This window comes from Chenopodium album, chromosome 21, assembly GCF_948465745.1.
Source record: "Chenopodium album chromosome 21, dcCheAlbu1.1, whole genome shotgun sequence".
NCBI classification, from domain to species: domain Eukaryota; kingdom Viridiplantae; phylum Streptophyta; class Magnoliopsida; order Caryophyllales; family Amaranthaceae; genus Chenopodium; species Chenopodium album.
Genome location: NC_137854.1, coordinates 3,310,960 through 3,328,318, shown reverse-complemented (window position 1 = coordinate 3,328,318; position 17,359 = coordinate 3,310,960). Strand labels below are relative to the sequence as shown.

The 17,359-nt window shown below is 33.4% G+C and overlaps 1 protein-coding gene across 1 annotated transcript; it reads left to right on the top strand.

Annotated features, from left to right (window-relative positions):
- Positions 1–6,792: 6,792 nt before the first annotated feature.
- Positions 6,793–8,788, top strand: LOC145602760 (uncharacterized). The gene is made up of 2 exons (XM_081658921.1): positions 6,793–7,141; positions 7,299–8,788. Exons 1-2 carry the CDS (start codon positions 7,138–7,140, stop codon positions 8,579–8,581), a joined length of 1,287 nt encoding a protein of 428 aa, XP_081515047.1. The 5' UTR covers positions 6,793–7,137; the 3' UTR covers positions 8,582–8,788.
- The last annotated feature ends 8,571 nt before the right edge of the window (positions 8,789–17,359 follow it).

Sequence of the window (17,359 nt, the reverse complement as noted above, 5' to 3'; positions counted from 1 at the left end):
CAAATCCTATTCCACCCGGAAGATATTTGATACAGGCTAGATGGTTTGGCTCAAAATGACACATACCAATGCTCACTGATTCGAACTAACCGGACCCTGGTAACCAAGTTGCTTAAGGGGTCTGTTCAGAAATTGTTTCAACTCAGTTAGCTCTGTACCCTGTTTTGAATCGTTGACATTACTCAGAAATTCAATGAGAATGAAAAGTAATAAAGGGTGGAGAAAAAACTCAAAAAGTTGCTCCATCTACCGACCATTAATCATCACAACACGGTTACTGCTACAAGCACCAATTGCCGGTGTCCCCGACAATAGATTGAACTGTAACATCACCAACAGCATGAAATTGAGTGGCTTTTGTAAAATTTACCAAAGATTGTGACGCTTTCCTATTCTAGCAACTAAGTACTATACAAAGATAATAAACTCTGCAACTGAAATTAAGTGAACTACTTAATTCGATATAATGTGTTCATTTACTTATTTTACAATTACATAGGATGATATGTTATGCGTTGAGTTTTTTAGGAGTTAATGAGAATCGAACACTTCACACCAACACGGGGTGATAGAGGAATGGCATGATTAGTTTTTTATTAGTATGTCATCCTTGCTTCTCTTTTAAAATGCATTTCATCACAATGCTACCTATGCCAATATATTTTAAGTATTTATCCGGCATGACTTGGTCCTTTATAATTATTGTACTCAATTATATGTATATCGATTCCCAATAGAAGTAGGGAATAATGGCAAAAGAAAAAAAAACATCATGAATAGAGAAAACAAAAAATATATATATTCTGATTTGAAGAATATTTTTTTTAAGTCTTAATTATAATGGGCAATCGTTTTTGCATAAGCTTTAATAAGCACTTAATCAAGATAAGTATATCATAAATTCATAATTAAGCAAATCTTGCTCGGGTTTTGAATCCCCCAATCAATTTGGAGAGAATTATTATGAATTCCCTTTTCAATGATCGTTCAATATCATAGTGCTTAGGAAAATCTTCTTTTTTCACATGCACCCCATGAATTACTTGAGATCAAAAATCTGTTATACACTCCATTTTCCGTAAATTACCGGCCCTTTACTTTTTACAGTAGTTAAGTGACTAAAGTCAATTGTTCCACTCACTAGTCACTACTCTTCAATCTCAATAGAATAGAAGGGTTAAGATTTAAACATTCAACCTCTTATCTAAATATCTAATTAAAAACATTAATACTTAACTTTTGCAAAACAAATTTTTATATAGAAGATAAAAAGATCCCCCCTGATTCCATGGGGTCTAACAAAAATAAAGGCAATGGTTTATAGGGGTAGCAAACTTAAAATTTGTCTCAATTATTGTTATTTAGGTTTTTAAAGGTTTTTTTAAAAAAATATTAGATGTAAACTCATGTAATACACAAGATAATAAATTGTAGAATAAGTACTTACCTCTAGAATTAGGAGTAACCAAGAGAATTTTTTGTTCTTTTGCCTACATTTAGTTCATTATGGATACTAGTACTTGACTAACTTTATTAGCCTAGAATCAAATTTTAGGATTATTAATTGGATACAGTTTGAATTACACTTGTTCTGATAACGCGTTTTATCTTTACATAAAAAATGACAAAACAAAAACACAAACAAACGAAATAATGTTGTGAAGCCAAAACTAAAAGAAGTTGAAAAGGAATATAATTATGAATTTATGGGATACATTGCATTACGGAAATAAAATAATGATGAGTAGGCCCACTTACCAGCCCATTGTGGAGCAAAGCCCATCTACGGCGTAAGTCAATAATTTTAGGTGCGAGCGTGCATCAAACACTTCTAGGTGGTACACTCGTACATTACTAACATAAGTAATAGTAAAGCGTTTTCCTTTGGTTGATAATAGTTGCACCCAACTTCAGATTGCTTCTTGTTCAACTGATGAGATGGTAAGAGGTACTCGTAAGAGGTTAGATCCTCCTCAAGATCATATATTATGAGACCGTCTCATACAAGATTTTGCCTTTATGGAAAGGCAAAGTTATTTTGTTGAGTAATTAGGTTTTGATGATTGTAAACTAATGATGATTATCTATCTAATGTATTTGTTAAGTTGTGCATAGAAAGAACAAGTTATGCTTGGAACAGGATACAAGGAACATGAGCAATGACAAGTATAAATATAAGGAAACTGAGCAATATATGATAAGCAATAGAAGAACAAGAACAATGATGAGTGCTATGGTTGATAAGCATGATGATGGCTAAGGAACCATGAAGGTAACTATGTAAATAGGTGTTTGCATATGTTAGCTTCATGAGGTAAGTACACTATGCATACATGAGTCGTATATGTGTAGGAGTATTTACATAAGCTTTAAGTTTAATTAGTTCTCTCACTTGAAGTTTGTTTATGACAAACAAACTTCAATCTAATGTTTCTCTAAAAAAAAGTGTTTATGTGAAGACAGGAACTGACTTAGGTGAAGTCAATGGGTTGGAACATAGAAGACTTCAAGAGGAACAAGAGAGAATGAATAAACCTAAAGCAGGTTCTCCCACGAGAACTAAACTACGAAGGAACCTGAAGGTATTCTCTAACAAGATCCAGAAGGAACTTTCGGCAGGCTTTCCCACGAGAGCCGGAGCATGTTCCCTAACAGGTACATGAAGAGTTCCCTAACAGGAACTTAGTTCTCTAACAGGAACTATCTAAGTTCCCTAACAGGAACATGAAGACAGCAAGTTCCAATAGGAACTTGGCTTGCGGTTCCAAAAGTGGAATGTTGCCCCGAGAACTAGAATACATCAATACTACAAGATTCCAGAACAAGAGTTTCAAAGAAACAACATGAAGACGGAGAAATCGAAGTATATCACTCTAGGATTCATGTAAGTATGTTGGACATAAAAGTCAGTCTGGAACAAGTCTAAAGAACCAAGGTGAACTCATGGTAGTCAATGAAATTAGAGTTACTGACTTGTCAGGAACTCAGAGACTGTCAGAGTTCCAAAACCTAATTGGAACTTACGTCTGCACGTCGTTAAAGGTCGCAGGTCAAATTTAATGATTATATATTTATCTACCACGTGCATATCTTTTAAGGATTTGGTTTTACAGAATAAAGATATTTATTTTCTAATAAATCCTTGTGGAAAAAGATAAGTTATTTTTGGAAAATATTTTCAGCAAAATAAGTTTTAAATAAAATCTAATTTTATGGCAAGTATATCTTTTGTAAAAAGATATGGTAATTATATCTTTTGTAAAAAGATATGGTAAGATATATTAGTATATTTGGAAAATATATGATCTAGATAAAATCAGATTTTATGGTAATTATATTTTATTATTATTGACAAAATATATTCTCGACAAAAGATATTATTATGGAAAACTTATCTTTGGAAAATATCTTTTATTTCTATCTTTTAATAAAACTTATCTTTTACGAAAAGAATGATTCGAGTGTACTATAAATATGCTCATATGTATTCATTCAAAGTCGAGGTTGACGAAGTGCAGTGGTCGTGCTTAATGGTTTCATTCTTCACCACGAAGCTAAGTCAGACCTCCAGGTCGATGTTCCAGTCAGGTTTGGTTTCAGTTCGTCCAGACAGTTCCAGATCAGATCTTGAGTGTCCAGCATATTAGTTTTATCTCTTTATTCATTGGTATGTATTTAGAGTTATTCATTGAGATCTTGTAATTGGGAAAAAGGGTTTTGAGTGTTTTATGTATTGGGGTGTGAGAGTTCGTGAGGATTCTCGTTATATTATATTTTGAGAGTGCAATGTGTGAGCTTCTAGTGTGAAGCCGATTGAGCTTCTAGTGAGAGGCCGAGTGGGTAGTACTTTGGTAGTACGAGTGAATCTAAGTGTAGGACTTAGATTGGGTAGGATAGGGTCTTATCGAGTAGCAAGTTTCCGAGCAGGAACTTGTGAGTAAAGGTCTGTGCATAATAGGTTGTAACTTGGTGTTTGCCCTATTGTAGTGAAATGGTTTGTGTTTGAAATCCTTATAGTAGGGTCGAGGTTTTACTTCCAGTTGGGCCCTGGATGGTTTCCTCGTAAAATCCGCTTTGCATTGTCTAAGTTCCTAACAGCAATCAGTTTTATATTCCGCGAAAAGTAGGCACTAGGAACATACTACAATTCACCCCCCCTCTTGTAGTATATCATCCGAAATAACATATTTGAAAAAGAACTTTGATATTTCTCTATCTTTTCATCATTTATCAGCGAAGTTATATTGTTTGGCCCCCTATCCTATAATAAATTACTAATAAATCTTTGGAGTTGACAATAATGCAAATCTCATCCTTAAATTGCTCAAAAGAACGTAAAAGGCATATAGATCCCTAAAAGAACCTTAGCTTATGTTGTCAATAATAAGTTTGTTTTTCCTACTTTGATACTTTGAGTTAGTGACCACCTAAATTCGTCTATAATTTATAGGTATCTATGTGCATGGAACATAAAGATTCGAGCTCAAAGGTATGACTAGAATTATAAGGATTTGTTAAGCTGCATTCTTTGCTTTGTCAATATTAGATATTGAGGTAAATTTATTTTCCTGTTTAGTGAGAGATGTAGAACCTAATCACATTAGATTAATTAAGTATAATTAATGTCAAAACTGAAGTTCTTGATACTGACTCATATCTACTACACCCTACTATGGCACTATGCTACTATTAACTATTTTGAATAAGTCAAAAGTGGAGTAATTACGTAGTACTAATAATTATCAACCATAAGTTTTAAGATGGGTTTTTTTTTCAATTTTAAGCCATATTAGAAAATATCAGATCGTGAAGAGTTTAAATATTTCAATTCAAACCTTGTCTTTAATATAAATGAGCTCTATGCACAACATTTTAAATTGCTCTCAAATTTTTTTTATTCATGTCGGAAAATCTTATAAGCTCTTGTCAATCTTACATTACAACATGTAAACTTGCATTCAAATTAAACCAGTTGTACATAATGTTAAAAGACGGCTAATAAGAGGTTTGTTATATTGATCATGCAATTGAAAACGTTAAAAGACTGCTAATAAGAGGTTTGTTATATTGATCTTGCAATTGAAACAGGTGAGAATAGTTGGAGAGAGAATCTGTAGGTGACGTTCGGAAATCCGATCTCCACTTGTTAGTTCCTAGTTTGATTACCAATAACATGTGTTTTGCTTGTTTGATCATCTCATCTAATCGAAAATTCTAAAAGGTATTACATGTAATCTTTAAAATTCTGCTCCAAAATTCGATTTAATCTATATTGTACTGAAATATAACGTCGTTATTCTCTATGCTTCCATATAAAGTAACCTATTGGTGGAGGTCGTTCTGCCAAATAAAGTTGCAAAATTGAGGATTACTAAAGTTCAGGCATCTTCTATGCTAAGTTGCTAACTAGTTTATGAGAATAGTCTTGAAATGTTACTTCCTATAGTTTAACATTGTGACTAAAAGTAGGAAAACGGTTTTACCTAATTTTCAATAGTAGTTATAAGCGAAAATAACTAGAATTGAGAATTTATTTGTTTGTTGGTTTGACAGGAAAGTCAAATATTTAGCTATTATTGTGATGAAATTACATGTTTGTGACTCTTTTATTATTGTGATGTTTTCTACTTAACAAATTAAAACTTTTTAAAAAATAAAAATACTCGTGGCTTTTTATGAGGCTATAATAAAAATCATTTGAGCCACATCGGGTATCAATAGAGTGATTAGTTAGCAAGCTAAGACCAGAGGAATTTATATCTAAATATCATATGACAACAAAAAGAATTAGCCCTTTAACTATTTGAAGTGAAGTTGTCTTTTCTTTAATTAGTCTGGATAGTTCCATGTTACTTCTCATGGAGTTACAATATTAAGTTTCGATTCGGATCAATAAGTTAGGTCAACTTTTTTCATCTATGAAATTAGAGACTATTGAGGACTTGAGAGAATAGTTAAAATTGTAAAAATGCTCTCTTAATTTTTTTTTTTTAAGTGGCATTTTCTTAAAACATTCGGTACTTTTACATAATTCACTTTCGAAATATGAAAACATTCTAATCTCCTTCATTGGTCTCCATAAACAAACAAATAAATCCACTATTTATTTCTCACCATGTGTATATTTTTTAAAAAAAATTAAATTAAATTTATAATCATCTTATATAATTTTTTTAAAACTCCATTAAATTTACATTGTGCGCTAAAAGGTACTTCAATTTTTATTTAATTGCTATTATATGAAAAAAAAAATTATTTCATTGCAATAGGGTTTTTTTTTTTTTTTTTTTTTTTTTTTTTTTTTACTCTCCTTATTGGAAATATGCAACACTACAAGTATTTTATTATATTTCTCTTCTCACATGGTTTTTACTTGCACTTTTTTTGTTTTTATAATATTACATATCTTATTGTTATACAAATTATTCGGTCACTATTAAATTATTAGTATTTTTTATTAGTTTTTAAATCTCCAGCAAAATTCCACTAATACAATACGAAGTATTTTAACAAATCCAACTCAATGGCATAAAATTATGTAATTGAAGGGAGAGAGAGTGAAAGAGTAGTGTCGTCATCCACCCAAAACAAAAATTAATTAAGTTGAAACGTGGGAAAGAGTCCCTTTGTTTAGTTGCCTCCTCCTCCTCACTTTTTATCTTTTTAACTTTTCTCTATAAAAAATAAATTTACCTCATCATGGGTAAATTTTTTTGAAAAAAAAAAAAGAAGAAAAAGAAAAAGAAAAGGGAAATAAAATAAGTACTCCCTTGTCTACTCAATTACTTTCCTTTTCTCCTTTCCATCCTTTTCTTTCTCTCTCTTAATATTCATCCTCTTTTCTTTCGGAATACGAAATCCCTAATTCAGGCCATTGCCAATGGACCTGGTTTTTCCACTCTAAAGCCACCACTATCACCTCCCCAAACTAATCAACCCCATTTCATTTCTTACATATTTACTAATTTTTTTTCTTCAAAATTTTAGCTAGGTAAAAAGCTCAAGTTGGTCATCATCTGCTGCTTTTACAACCACCCTTTTTGCTTCTTTAAAAAAAAAAAACTTTAATTACTCGATCAATACCCACTTTACTTGATCACCCAGATCGTCTTTTAGCAGATCTTCGTAAAAAGCTTCATGGGTAACTTTCTCTACCCCCTGATTTCTTTGTCTCCTTACTTTCTACTGAGTCAACGAATCTGTCTCTGTATGATATATGCTAAGCTAGCTGTATGTTGATGATATTATTATTATTAGTGTATGTTTTGAATTATTACTCATCTATCTTAAATTATCAGGAGACATGGATTCAGGGAATAGTGGAAGTATGCAGTCTTCCAGCACGGGCGGTGGCGGTGGTGGTGGTTGTTGTGGGGATGGTCAAGAGTACGACTCACGTGGCGGGGGCGGTGGTGGTGAATCTATCTCTGCGTTTTTCAACTCGATGTCGAACTTCAGCAATATGGGTGGTGGTGGTGGTGCTCCGCTTCAACTTTACTCTTTGAGTAACAACACCAATCAAGTATCCAACTATTTTGATCAACCACCTACTTTATCACAATCTTCTTCACTTGAGTGTCCAAACTTTATGATTAACCATAATACTGCTACTAATAATAATAATGGTACCAATAATAATGATAATAATAATAATAATAATCAGCTAGACATGGTGTGGACCAACAAATTCTCTTCAATTAGACCGTCTTTGTCAACCGATGATGCCAATTGCACTGAGGGTCCTTTTGGCTACACCATACCCAACAACAACCACCATCACCAACAACAAAACCCACCTCGCCCACTTCCTTTACCTATACCATCCCCGCCCGTGACCTCGCCACTGTCCTCAACAGCACCAACCAATACCGGATCAGCTCGAAACCCCAAGAAGAGGTCCAGGGCTTCTAGGAGGGCGCCTACTACTGTGCTAACTACCGACACCAACAATTTCAGACAAATGGTCCAGGAGTTTACTGGCATCCCTTCACCTCCCTTCACCGCCTTCTCCACTCGTGGTCAATTCGATCTCTTTGGTGGCTTAGGTGGTCTTACTAGCTCCGCAGTGCCTCCCCCTAGTTATCTTTTAAGGCCTTTTCCACAAAAGATACCTCCTCTTCAACAACCACCGTATTTAGCCAATAATAATAATCCCTCTCTTCCTTCACATACTAATAATAGTAGTACTATTGATGGTCTAGGATTGTCCGCGACTCCAACTACTACTACGGCTAGCACTAGTATTAGCACCAGTGGTATAGCAGCAGCACCAGCATCTGCTAATTTCCATTTGTGTGATCCTCAACAGTTTCTTAGCACCAACCCTCAGCTCAGCTTCCAGTCTCTCCTCGAACAAACTTCGTCTGCATTAACTGATCATCATCAGCAAGATTCCAGCATGAGTCTCGGGTGTACTACTGTCACACCTCTGCAGACTAGCTGCTCTGTTAATCCTGCAGCTGGAAACTACCGCGGCATCAGTGCTATCACTGCTGCTGTTGTCAATGGCGCCTCGGATAATAATGTAGGTGTCACTAAGGGTGAAGGTATGATAGATTCATGGATTTGTTCATCTGATTAATTTATTAATTAATTAGTCTTTGTTATATTTTGTGTATTTCATTGATTATATATGTAGCAAATTAAACTGCAAGAGAAAAAAAAAAAATGATTATTAACTAGCATTAATTGGGGCGGGTTAATAGTTTTTAGCTAACTAAGCTAGTACGAATTGAATTATAGTATTGTATGTAACTTATTAACCATTTGAGGATCTACTATCATCTGTACTGTGTATATATTGCTAATATACATGATTACATGCGTTCTGCTTCATTTGTTATACTATTATATGAATTCTATCCCAATTTTATTTACAGTACTAAATTAATTATTTGTACTCATCAAAACACACAACATCATTAGCTTAGGTTATATCTAATCACGTAATTAGTGGTAGTAAATTAGGAATTATATGCATATTTGTTCACTGTGTTTTACACTTAACTCTTAGATTATAAGCGTTAAAGAAATACGCATACTCTATACTTTTGTATGACTGTATATTTAAAGTTCATTAACCTTTTGTCAAATATATTTGAGAAAACACAGGTAAAAGTCTATTGGTAAAGAAAGTCGAAAGGATTACGTACCTAGCTAATTAGGTGTGTTTGTATCCTTAATTACAAAATACATTTTATATATCTAATTATACGGACTAAATTTATTTTTAAACATTAGCTTCCTATTTAATTCAATTAGCAATAATGCTTCTATGTTTTTCATATTACTCATACTCCGTATTAAACATATTTTGTAGAAAGTCAAAACAAGATCAAAAGTACTTGCAACAATGAATGTATCATTGAACTAAATACAATTAACTTTGTATTTTTATACTACCCCATTTTTCAAAATTCTTAATACCCAAAATTTCATTTTTGTCCATGAAAGTTCTTTTGGAGTAACACTTTCTTTGTTTTTTTTTTTTGCATTTTTTTTATTACTATTTTTATCCTTGCATCACACAACATTTATACTTTATCTAATAATATTTTTTTTAATAATTACTCAACATATTACACTTCCTCTATCACATGATCTACTTTTTCATTTTTTTTCTTACTTCGTACTGTATTAATTAGTATTAAAAACTTTTGAAAATAGATTTTGTATTACCTCAATTGTATGTTTTATTCTACCTATGTTATTTATTTATTTATTTATTTTAATATATAGAGTTGTATGATGGATTGATTTTTTGTATCAACATATTTGAAATAATTGAAAATTTGAACAAAATAGCAAATGAAGCAATCTTAAACGAAATCATCATATTTGAAAATAGAGCAATCTTTAAAACTTACCCGGAGTATTTTGTGTTTGTCACTTTATTTTTTGTCTTTATCGGTTAATTAATTGATGATCATAGTAAAATCCTAGGTAAATCACAGAAATTTGCTTGTATTTAAGGCAGTGAAGTGAAGTAGTTATTGTTGGGTTCTAGGAAGAGTAACTGGCCCTTACTGCTAGGAGATTGTGCAGCAGCCAATAACGAACCCCATATTTCTTCCTCGTACCCGTGTTTATGTTCCTATGATTTTAATTTTTCTTTTAAAAATTTCAAATTATTTTACTTCCTCAAACAAAATAAAATAAAATAAATAACAATACATAAAATATATATTAACATACTATTAAACTAAATTTAATTATGTTTCCAAAAAAAAAAAAAAAAAAATTAAAGGGGTGGTTTAGAGCAATGGTAAGCAAAGATACTCCGTTGTCACGGAGTGAATGGTGGCGAAAATTGGGGAAATAATTGGCCGCCACAAACACAATCTTATGCTCAGATTTACCTCTCTTATCAAACTAACCATCTTTTTTTGTGGATAAGGTTAGGTACAATTAGACACATTAGCGTATAATTTAGTTGTTGCTGTTGTTATTAATACTAATAATTATTATAGTAATTGACAATCATGTTACTTGTTAATTAGTGGTTTGTTGCATTACAGGGTACTGTTTATACTGTTGATACTTGTTTAATACAGTATTGGTATTTAGCTCAACTAATTATTTGCTAATTTTGTGAAATATATAGTCTTGAAAATTAATGCTTAACATATAATATTGAGTACATGCGATGGACTCGTTAGGTATGTGTTTGGGGTGACGGATAAATCATCTGAGACTTAGGTACCGTTCTCTTCCACTTTAGTTCACTTCAGTTTAATTTCTTATTTCGTCCTCTCATAAAATATTCAGTTCAGCTCAGTAAATCAGAACAGTTTCTTATAAGCGATCGTGATTCATTGTTTATCATCCGAAAACTAAAATACAGTGTGAGACTCATTGCCCAATTGTATATCCGTTGCATGAGTAATTAACTAATTTTAATTTATACAGCAAGAAGTGTCCAATTCTACATGAAATAGTGATGTGGTCCAACCCAATGCATAGAAAAGTTGTTTTCCTTTTTGTATAATCGATTGAAAGATCATGATCGATTTTATTTATACCCCAATTATAGATCTTCCCGGCACCTTTCATTTAAATTTGGGTATCAATTATAGCTATATTATGCTAGTGAAAACAATATGTACTTCAGCACTCAGCAGACTTAATTTCTAACTGTAGTAAAAATTTGCTCAGTAGTAAATAGTAAGTTATTATTCTTTTTTACTTTGCTTTTCTTCCCTTTTAATGATCACCCCTGTTAAATCACCAGGCCACCTCAAAATTATTTGTCCCCCTAGAAAATGATTATTATTGATTGGCCAAGTGTTTTGATTGATGTTATGTTTAACTTATTTTAATTTTCTTATGGGCAGTACATACTCATAATAAGTTTGTGCAACTAATACAATTTTGGATAAGTTATCTAGGGTACAAAACAAGTTTCAATTAGTTCAAGCAATATAACTTGAAAAAACATACCAGTCGATAAGTTAACTTGAATTCAAATAAATTTAAACAAGTTACGTTGAAGTGAACACGCCCTTAAGTACCCAAAAGCCTCTATGGGCTAAACTACCAACAAGACTTAGACATCAAGGTGAAATTTTGTTACAATACAGAATTACAGATGGTCTCATAAAAATACAAATATACAATACATCATTGTAAATTTGTATCTCTGCCATATACAAGAATTAGCCTTTAACCTATACTATGAATAATAAAGTGTATTTTTTGAAAGTAAATAAAAAAAAAAAAAAAAAAAAAAAAAAAAGAAAATTCTTGACAATATGTCATTATATGATTAATATCTAGATGCTAGAAGAATTGGGCCAAGCTATTGTTGATAGCAATGATGGCTAATATTCTAAATCCATCTCTCTACTCAGAGAAAAGAACACACACTCTATATTTTTAGCTTCTTTGATTTTACATTTTTACTTTTAACAAGAGGTTGTGTAATTCCAATTTGCAATATCTGTAAAAAGCTGGAATAGTATGGTTAAGTGGCAAAAGTGCAATTATATACATCCCTCTTTTATAACATTACAAATTTACAACCCAATAAATGTATAGGCAACAAATGAGTGGAGCAATAACAAGAAGGAGAAGAATGGGCCTTTTGGCTTTAGGCATCAACGATTCGCATCAAAAAGGCTGGCAAAATTTTTTTTCTCTTGCTTGAAAGTTGAAACGAATGGCATCATTGTTCATCAGAGTGAAGCTGGATGCATATATTCAAATTCTCAACATTAGGTGACAAAGAATGATATAAAAAGGACCGTTTTCAAAAAGTATAGGCGCAGAAATTAAATACTACGTATATTACGTACAGTATAATGTTATTTTATGTTTTTCCTCATCTATAATGACTACTACTCTTTCCGCCTCATTATTTTTCATGTTGTCTAGTTATTATCTTTGGTAGTTGGCATAAAGATTTAGGGCCTGTTCTCATACATTGAAATTCAGTTCAGTTCACTTCAGTTCAGCTCAGCTCAGTTCAGCTCAGCTCCTAATTTCCTTCTCTTATAAAATATTCATTTCAATTCAGTTCATTTCAGCTGAGTTCAGTCAATAAGAACAGACCCTTAGTGTAATGGATAGAGAGAGATAACAAGTAAGAGAAAGCGAAGATTTGAAAGGTTGAGTTAGAAAAAGTAAAGTGAGCTTATACTCAAGAAAGGTAAATGATAAAATTTGTTATTAATAAAATTCCCAAATAAAAAGGCAATAATATACATACTGTATTTAAAAAAAATTAAAAACTACAAATAGATGATGAAAATTAGTCAAAAATGGGTAGGAAAATGAATTTTTTATTTATTTATTTATTATTATTATTATTTTAATAACAAAACTTAGGTTTTGCATGGGGGTTGTTATTTAACGCCCACAAATTACTCAAAACGCCCGCAAAATTACAAAATAATTACGATATTACCCTTGACTCTATTTCTTACCCTATTCAACTCTATTTCTTATCTTCCATCCATTTCAACACTACCGCCAGTACCACCACCACCACCACCCGGTTACATGTCGGAGGCGGAAAGTAGGGTGTCCACCCCGCCGGACCCACTTCGTGAGGTAAATTTTGTAATTATTGTCGCCGGCAATGTACAAAACCGCCCAAAAAAACCGTTTTGACCACGGTCAAACCGCCCAGGGAATCCGGTTTGACCACGGTCAAACCGCCCAGGGTATCCGGTTTGACCACGGTCAAACCGCCCAGGGAATCCGGTTTGACCACGGTCAAACCGCCCAGGGTATCCGGTTTGACCACGGTCAAACCGCCCAGGGTATCCGGTTTGACCACGGTCAAACCGCCCAGGGAATCCGGTTTGACCATGGTCAAACCGTTTATTTTGGGCGGTTTGACCATGGTATAACCGGATATCTTGGGCACCGCCTATTTTGGGCGTTTCGATCACCTGCTCCTCCGGCACGCCGTCTTCCTCCCTCGACCGTCCGACGTTCTTCGTCCTCGGCATCTTGGCGGTTCTCCGGTGGTGTTTTTGGGTGCTTGTGGTGGTGGTGGTAAGGGGGTTGGGTGTTGGTGAAATTGGTGGTGGTTTTTTGTTTTTTTGGTTTCAAGTGAGTTGAAGAGAATTGTTTAGGGTAGAGTGGTTCAAGGGTAGAGTGGTAATTTCATTGTAATTTTGCGGGCGTTTTGAGTAATTTGCGGGCGTTAAATAGCAGTATAGTTTTGCATCCATGCATAACAGATACGAATTAATTCATAATTTCATAGTTGACATGGACATGTGGTCACATACTCACATGGATATAACAATGAATAAACTCCTACAGTATCTGATGGACCAATTTACTTTAAGTGATCATGAGAAAAACATGGAAATCTATGAATATGACCTACTTTTTATTCTTTTCTTCATCTCCTTTTTTTTTTTTTTTTTTTTTTTGGTTTGAAAATAAATAGCCTATTATATTATTATGTCTATTAAGAGGAACGCAAATTATGTAAGTATGTGGACAATGAGGTAATATGGTTAAATTAAACCAATGATGTAGGCTTGTTAGGCTTAGCCGCTTAGTTTTTTTATTTTTTTTTTATTTTTTTTTTTGGTGAAAAGGCTTAGCCGCTTAGTTAGTGGTTATATATACTATGTATATGCTTATATCTTCGGTCACATATTACATTAGGATTAATTCATGCAAATAATATTAGCATCATACGGAGTAATATTTGATATATATTCAAAAAGAAAAATTATAATTTGATGAAAAATTAACATTTAAGATAATTTATATTCCCCTTGTTTTCATATAGGGTCCGGAAGTCAATGGCAATAGTTAGGAAAAATATATGCTATGATTGCACATTTACACATTACCTTTATTCAAGGTAGTGAGATCTTAAAAAGCCTCATTTCTGAATAATATTGTATAATAATGATAGCACAATGCCCACTGAAATCTTTGAAGTGGAGGGTGTAAAGGAAACTATTCTATATCGATTTCAAATATATTAATCTCATTAATAATCAAAATTAGCACAAGGTCAATATAAAGTATAAACAGGAAGTATATATATTACTAAACTCGTACATGGTACATAGTATGAGTATAGTGTATAGAGACAAGCAACTTTAATTTGAATTATATTATACAGTATTTCAGCCGTTATGAAGAAGGTTCTTCTCACCTTTTCACCTCCCTCCCAAAGTGGCTTTTGTGGCTTTATGGGAGTACAGTTTGAAAGAGATGTTGCTAAATTAAAATTGGCCCTATTCCAGTCTTTCCTAAACATGGACTAGGCATAGTACGGATTAGATATGGCACATGCCCGGTCGCAACTCGCAAGGCATGTTATGATAAAATCTTCATAGAGTTGAGCACAAACCCATAATATATATAGAGCGACCACATTCATCTAATGATGATCGATCTTCATTGCTTGACCCTTAGTTTATGGTTAGATAATCATGACACGTCCTGATATGATAGCCGTTATAAAAATAAATTTAGATTTCACTTAAACACATATGCAGGACATAATGGACACATCTATCACATATGCATAGATTGATGGATGTGCCTGAAGGAATTATGTCTTTGATAAGTGCAATTACTAGATATATCAAGTATCACTATTATGGAGAAAATAAGTTCATTCTATAGGGTCGTCAATATCTGGTGCTAGATATGATAATTGATCTTTGGGTTAGTTAAATAGCCCAAAGCCTTATAGAATGGATCCTATGAGGTCACACAACAAGGGTATTGGGTTAAACAAGTAAGAGGCCCATTAATGGGCCTCATGAGATTATGACATATCATGTAGAGTGTTGGGCTAGAGTAGTGTGTTTAGGATAAGGGTTTTGGGCTTTTGATAAGGGCTCTTATTTAGAGATGTGATCTATAAATAAGATCCATGCCTAGGGTTGCAAGTAAGGGAGTAACAATCAACATACAGTAGATTGTGAAAGAAGCAACCAAGTCCCAAACCCTAAACACTCTCCTCACCTCACGGCCCTCCCCTCTCCCCTTCACGTCCGTACGTGCGGTGCCCCTCATGGTGGCTCGTGGGGTTCGTCGTGGTGGTTCGTGGTTAGCTCGTGTCTCTCTTCTCCGTTGAAGGTTGATTGAAGTGTTCAATCATGACTAACTAGCATTAGTGAAGGTTTAACTTGTACCCGTGGACCAAGTAGAGGAATTACGCTTAGGGGTTCTTTATCTCCCATTGTTCTTGCTTGATCGCACGTGGAATCACGCTTCAAAGGTACAATTATGTGTTCTTTATGTGTTATGCAAAGATCCTTGGATTAGGTACTGTATGAATATGATTCATGTTTATTTCCGCTGCGTAGTACCTATAAACTCCTACAGTGCCTACATTAGCTAACTCTTAATACGTTGGCTCAACACAAGGCACAATGATGTATATTTATAAGCCGATTGTAATTCTAAATGTTTTATAAACACAATTAAATTAATCTACACATGTAGAACATTTTCTTTTTTAGTTGAAGTATCTCATATGAAAAACAATTGTAGTCCGTACATGATAACCCATATATAGCAATATAGAGTAGCATAGTAGCATGGTGGGTCAGAAGTGAATTTCACGAACCAACATTGCCTGCCACTACGCCATCCTTACAGCAAGCAATATTGGGATCTTCCTCTTAATCTGTCTCTTTGATGGGGCCATTTTCATCCTAATTATGAAATCTTTGTGTATCTTATTGAACACTTTAATAGTCATAAAACTCTGTGAAATCCAGTTTGTATTGCTAAGTGGGACAGTACAGAAATTGTTTTTATTTTTATTTTCATAACAAATTAGTATTATCTGCAAAACTGCAAGTACGAAGTATTATTTTTTTGATGAAGCAATTAATTATAATGTTATCCATGAATTAACCTCTCACACATCTTTTGTTTAACCCTAACAATTTTGATTTGTAACATATAAATTCAATTAACAACTAAATCCTAGCACATTATAACATTAAACATAATGCTACAATTGTTAGGGAGCCTTGCATATTTGGTAACGTTGACACTTTAAAGATAATATCAATTTAGATACCCTTGTTGATCAATGAACAAAGAGAGTAGAATGGACCTGATATCGTCATTATTCCAATACTTGAATCAATACTTTCATGAATTGAAGATAGGAATTTTATCAACAGAGGGTTATGTGGTAATATTTGATCAATTTGAAGTCATTGTCAATTACATTAGGTGATATTTTTTTCATCATTTTGATAATTACAATTTGTTGCTGTAATATGTTACGCGTACGTTGTTGTTGGTAAAGCTTTTGTCTTCTGGAGTACCAACTACGTAGCACATTAGAGAATTGCAGTGCAACTGGCCCATGTAGAAGCAAAAAAGGCCCATATTCTGTTTTTTCATTAGACTAAGGCCCATATTCATTATATTCCAATGCAGAGCCCAATTGGACTGGATTTATCAGCTAAAATCTAAGCGACCTTTGCTTAAGATAACTCAAGCGGAAACTCAAGTTGCTTGGTCAGGGATTACTCGAGTTTCTCGGTCATGCCATATACAAAAAATTGCGACTCGAGTAACTCATGACCGAAAAACTCAAGTAACCCCTGACCGAAAAATTCAACCCCTGACAAAGAAACTTAAGTAATCCTAGAACCTCGAGTAACCTTAGACCGAGAAACTCAAGTAACCCCGGAAAACTCAAGTAACCCTTGCTGCACGGTACAACAGGCCGCATATAAAATTTGTGAAATTAAAGACCAAAAAGAAGACCCCGTTCCATTGGAAGCATTACTAGTAAGGCAATACCAAGGAAGAATGAATGACCAATTAAAAAACTCTAATTCAACTCCAAGTCAACAAACAGAAATCAACTCTAAAACTGGAGAAACTTAACAAAGCGAAGTAATAC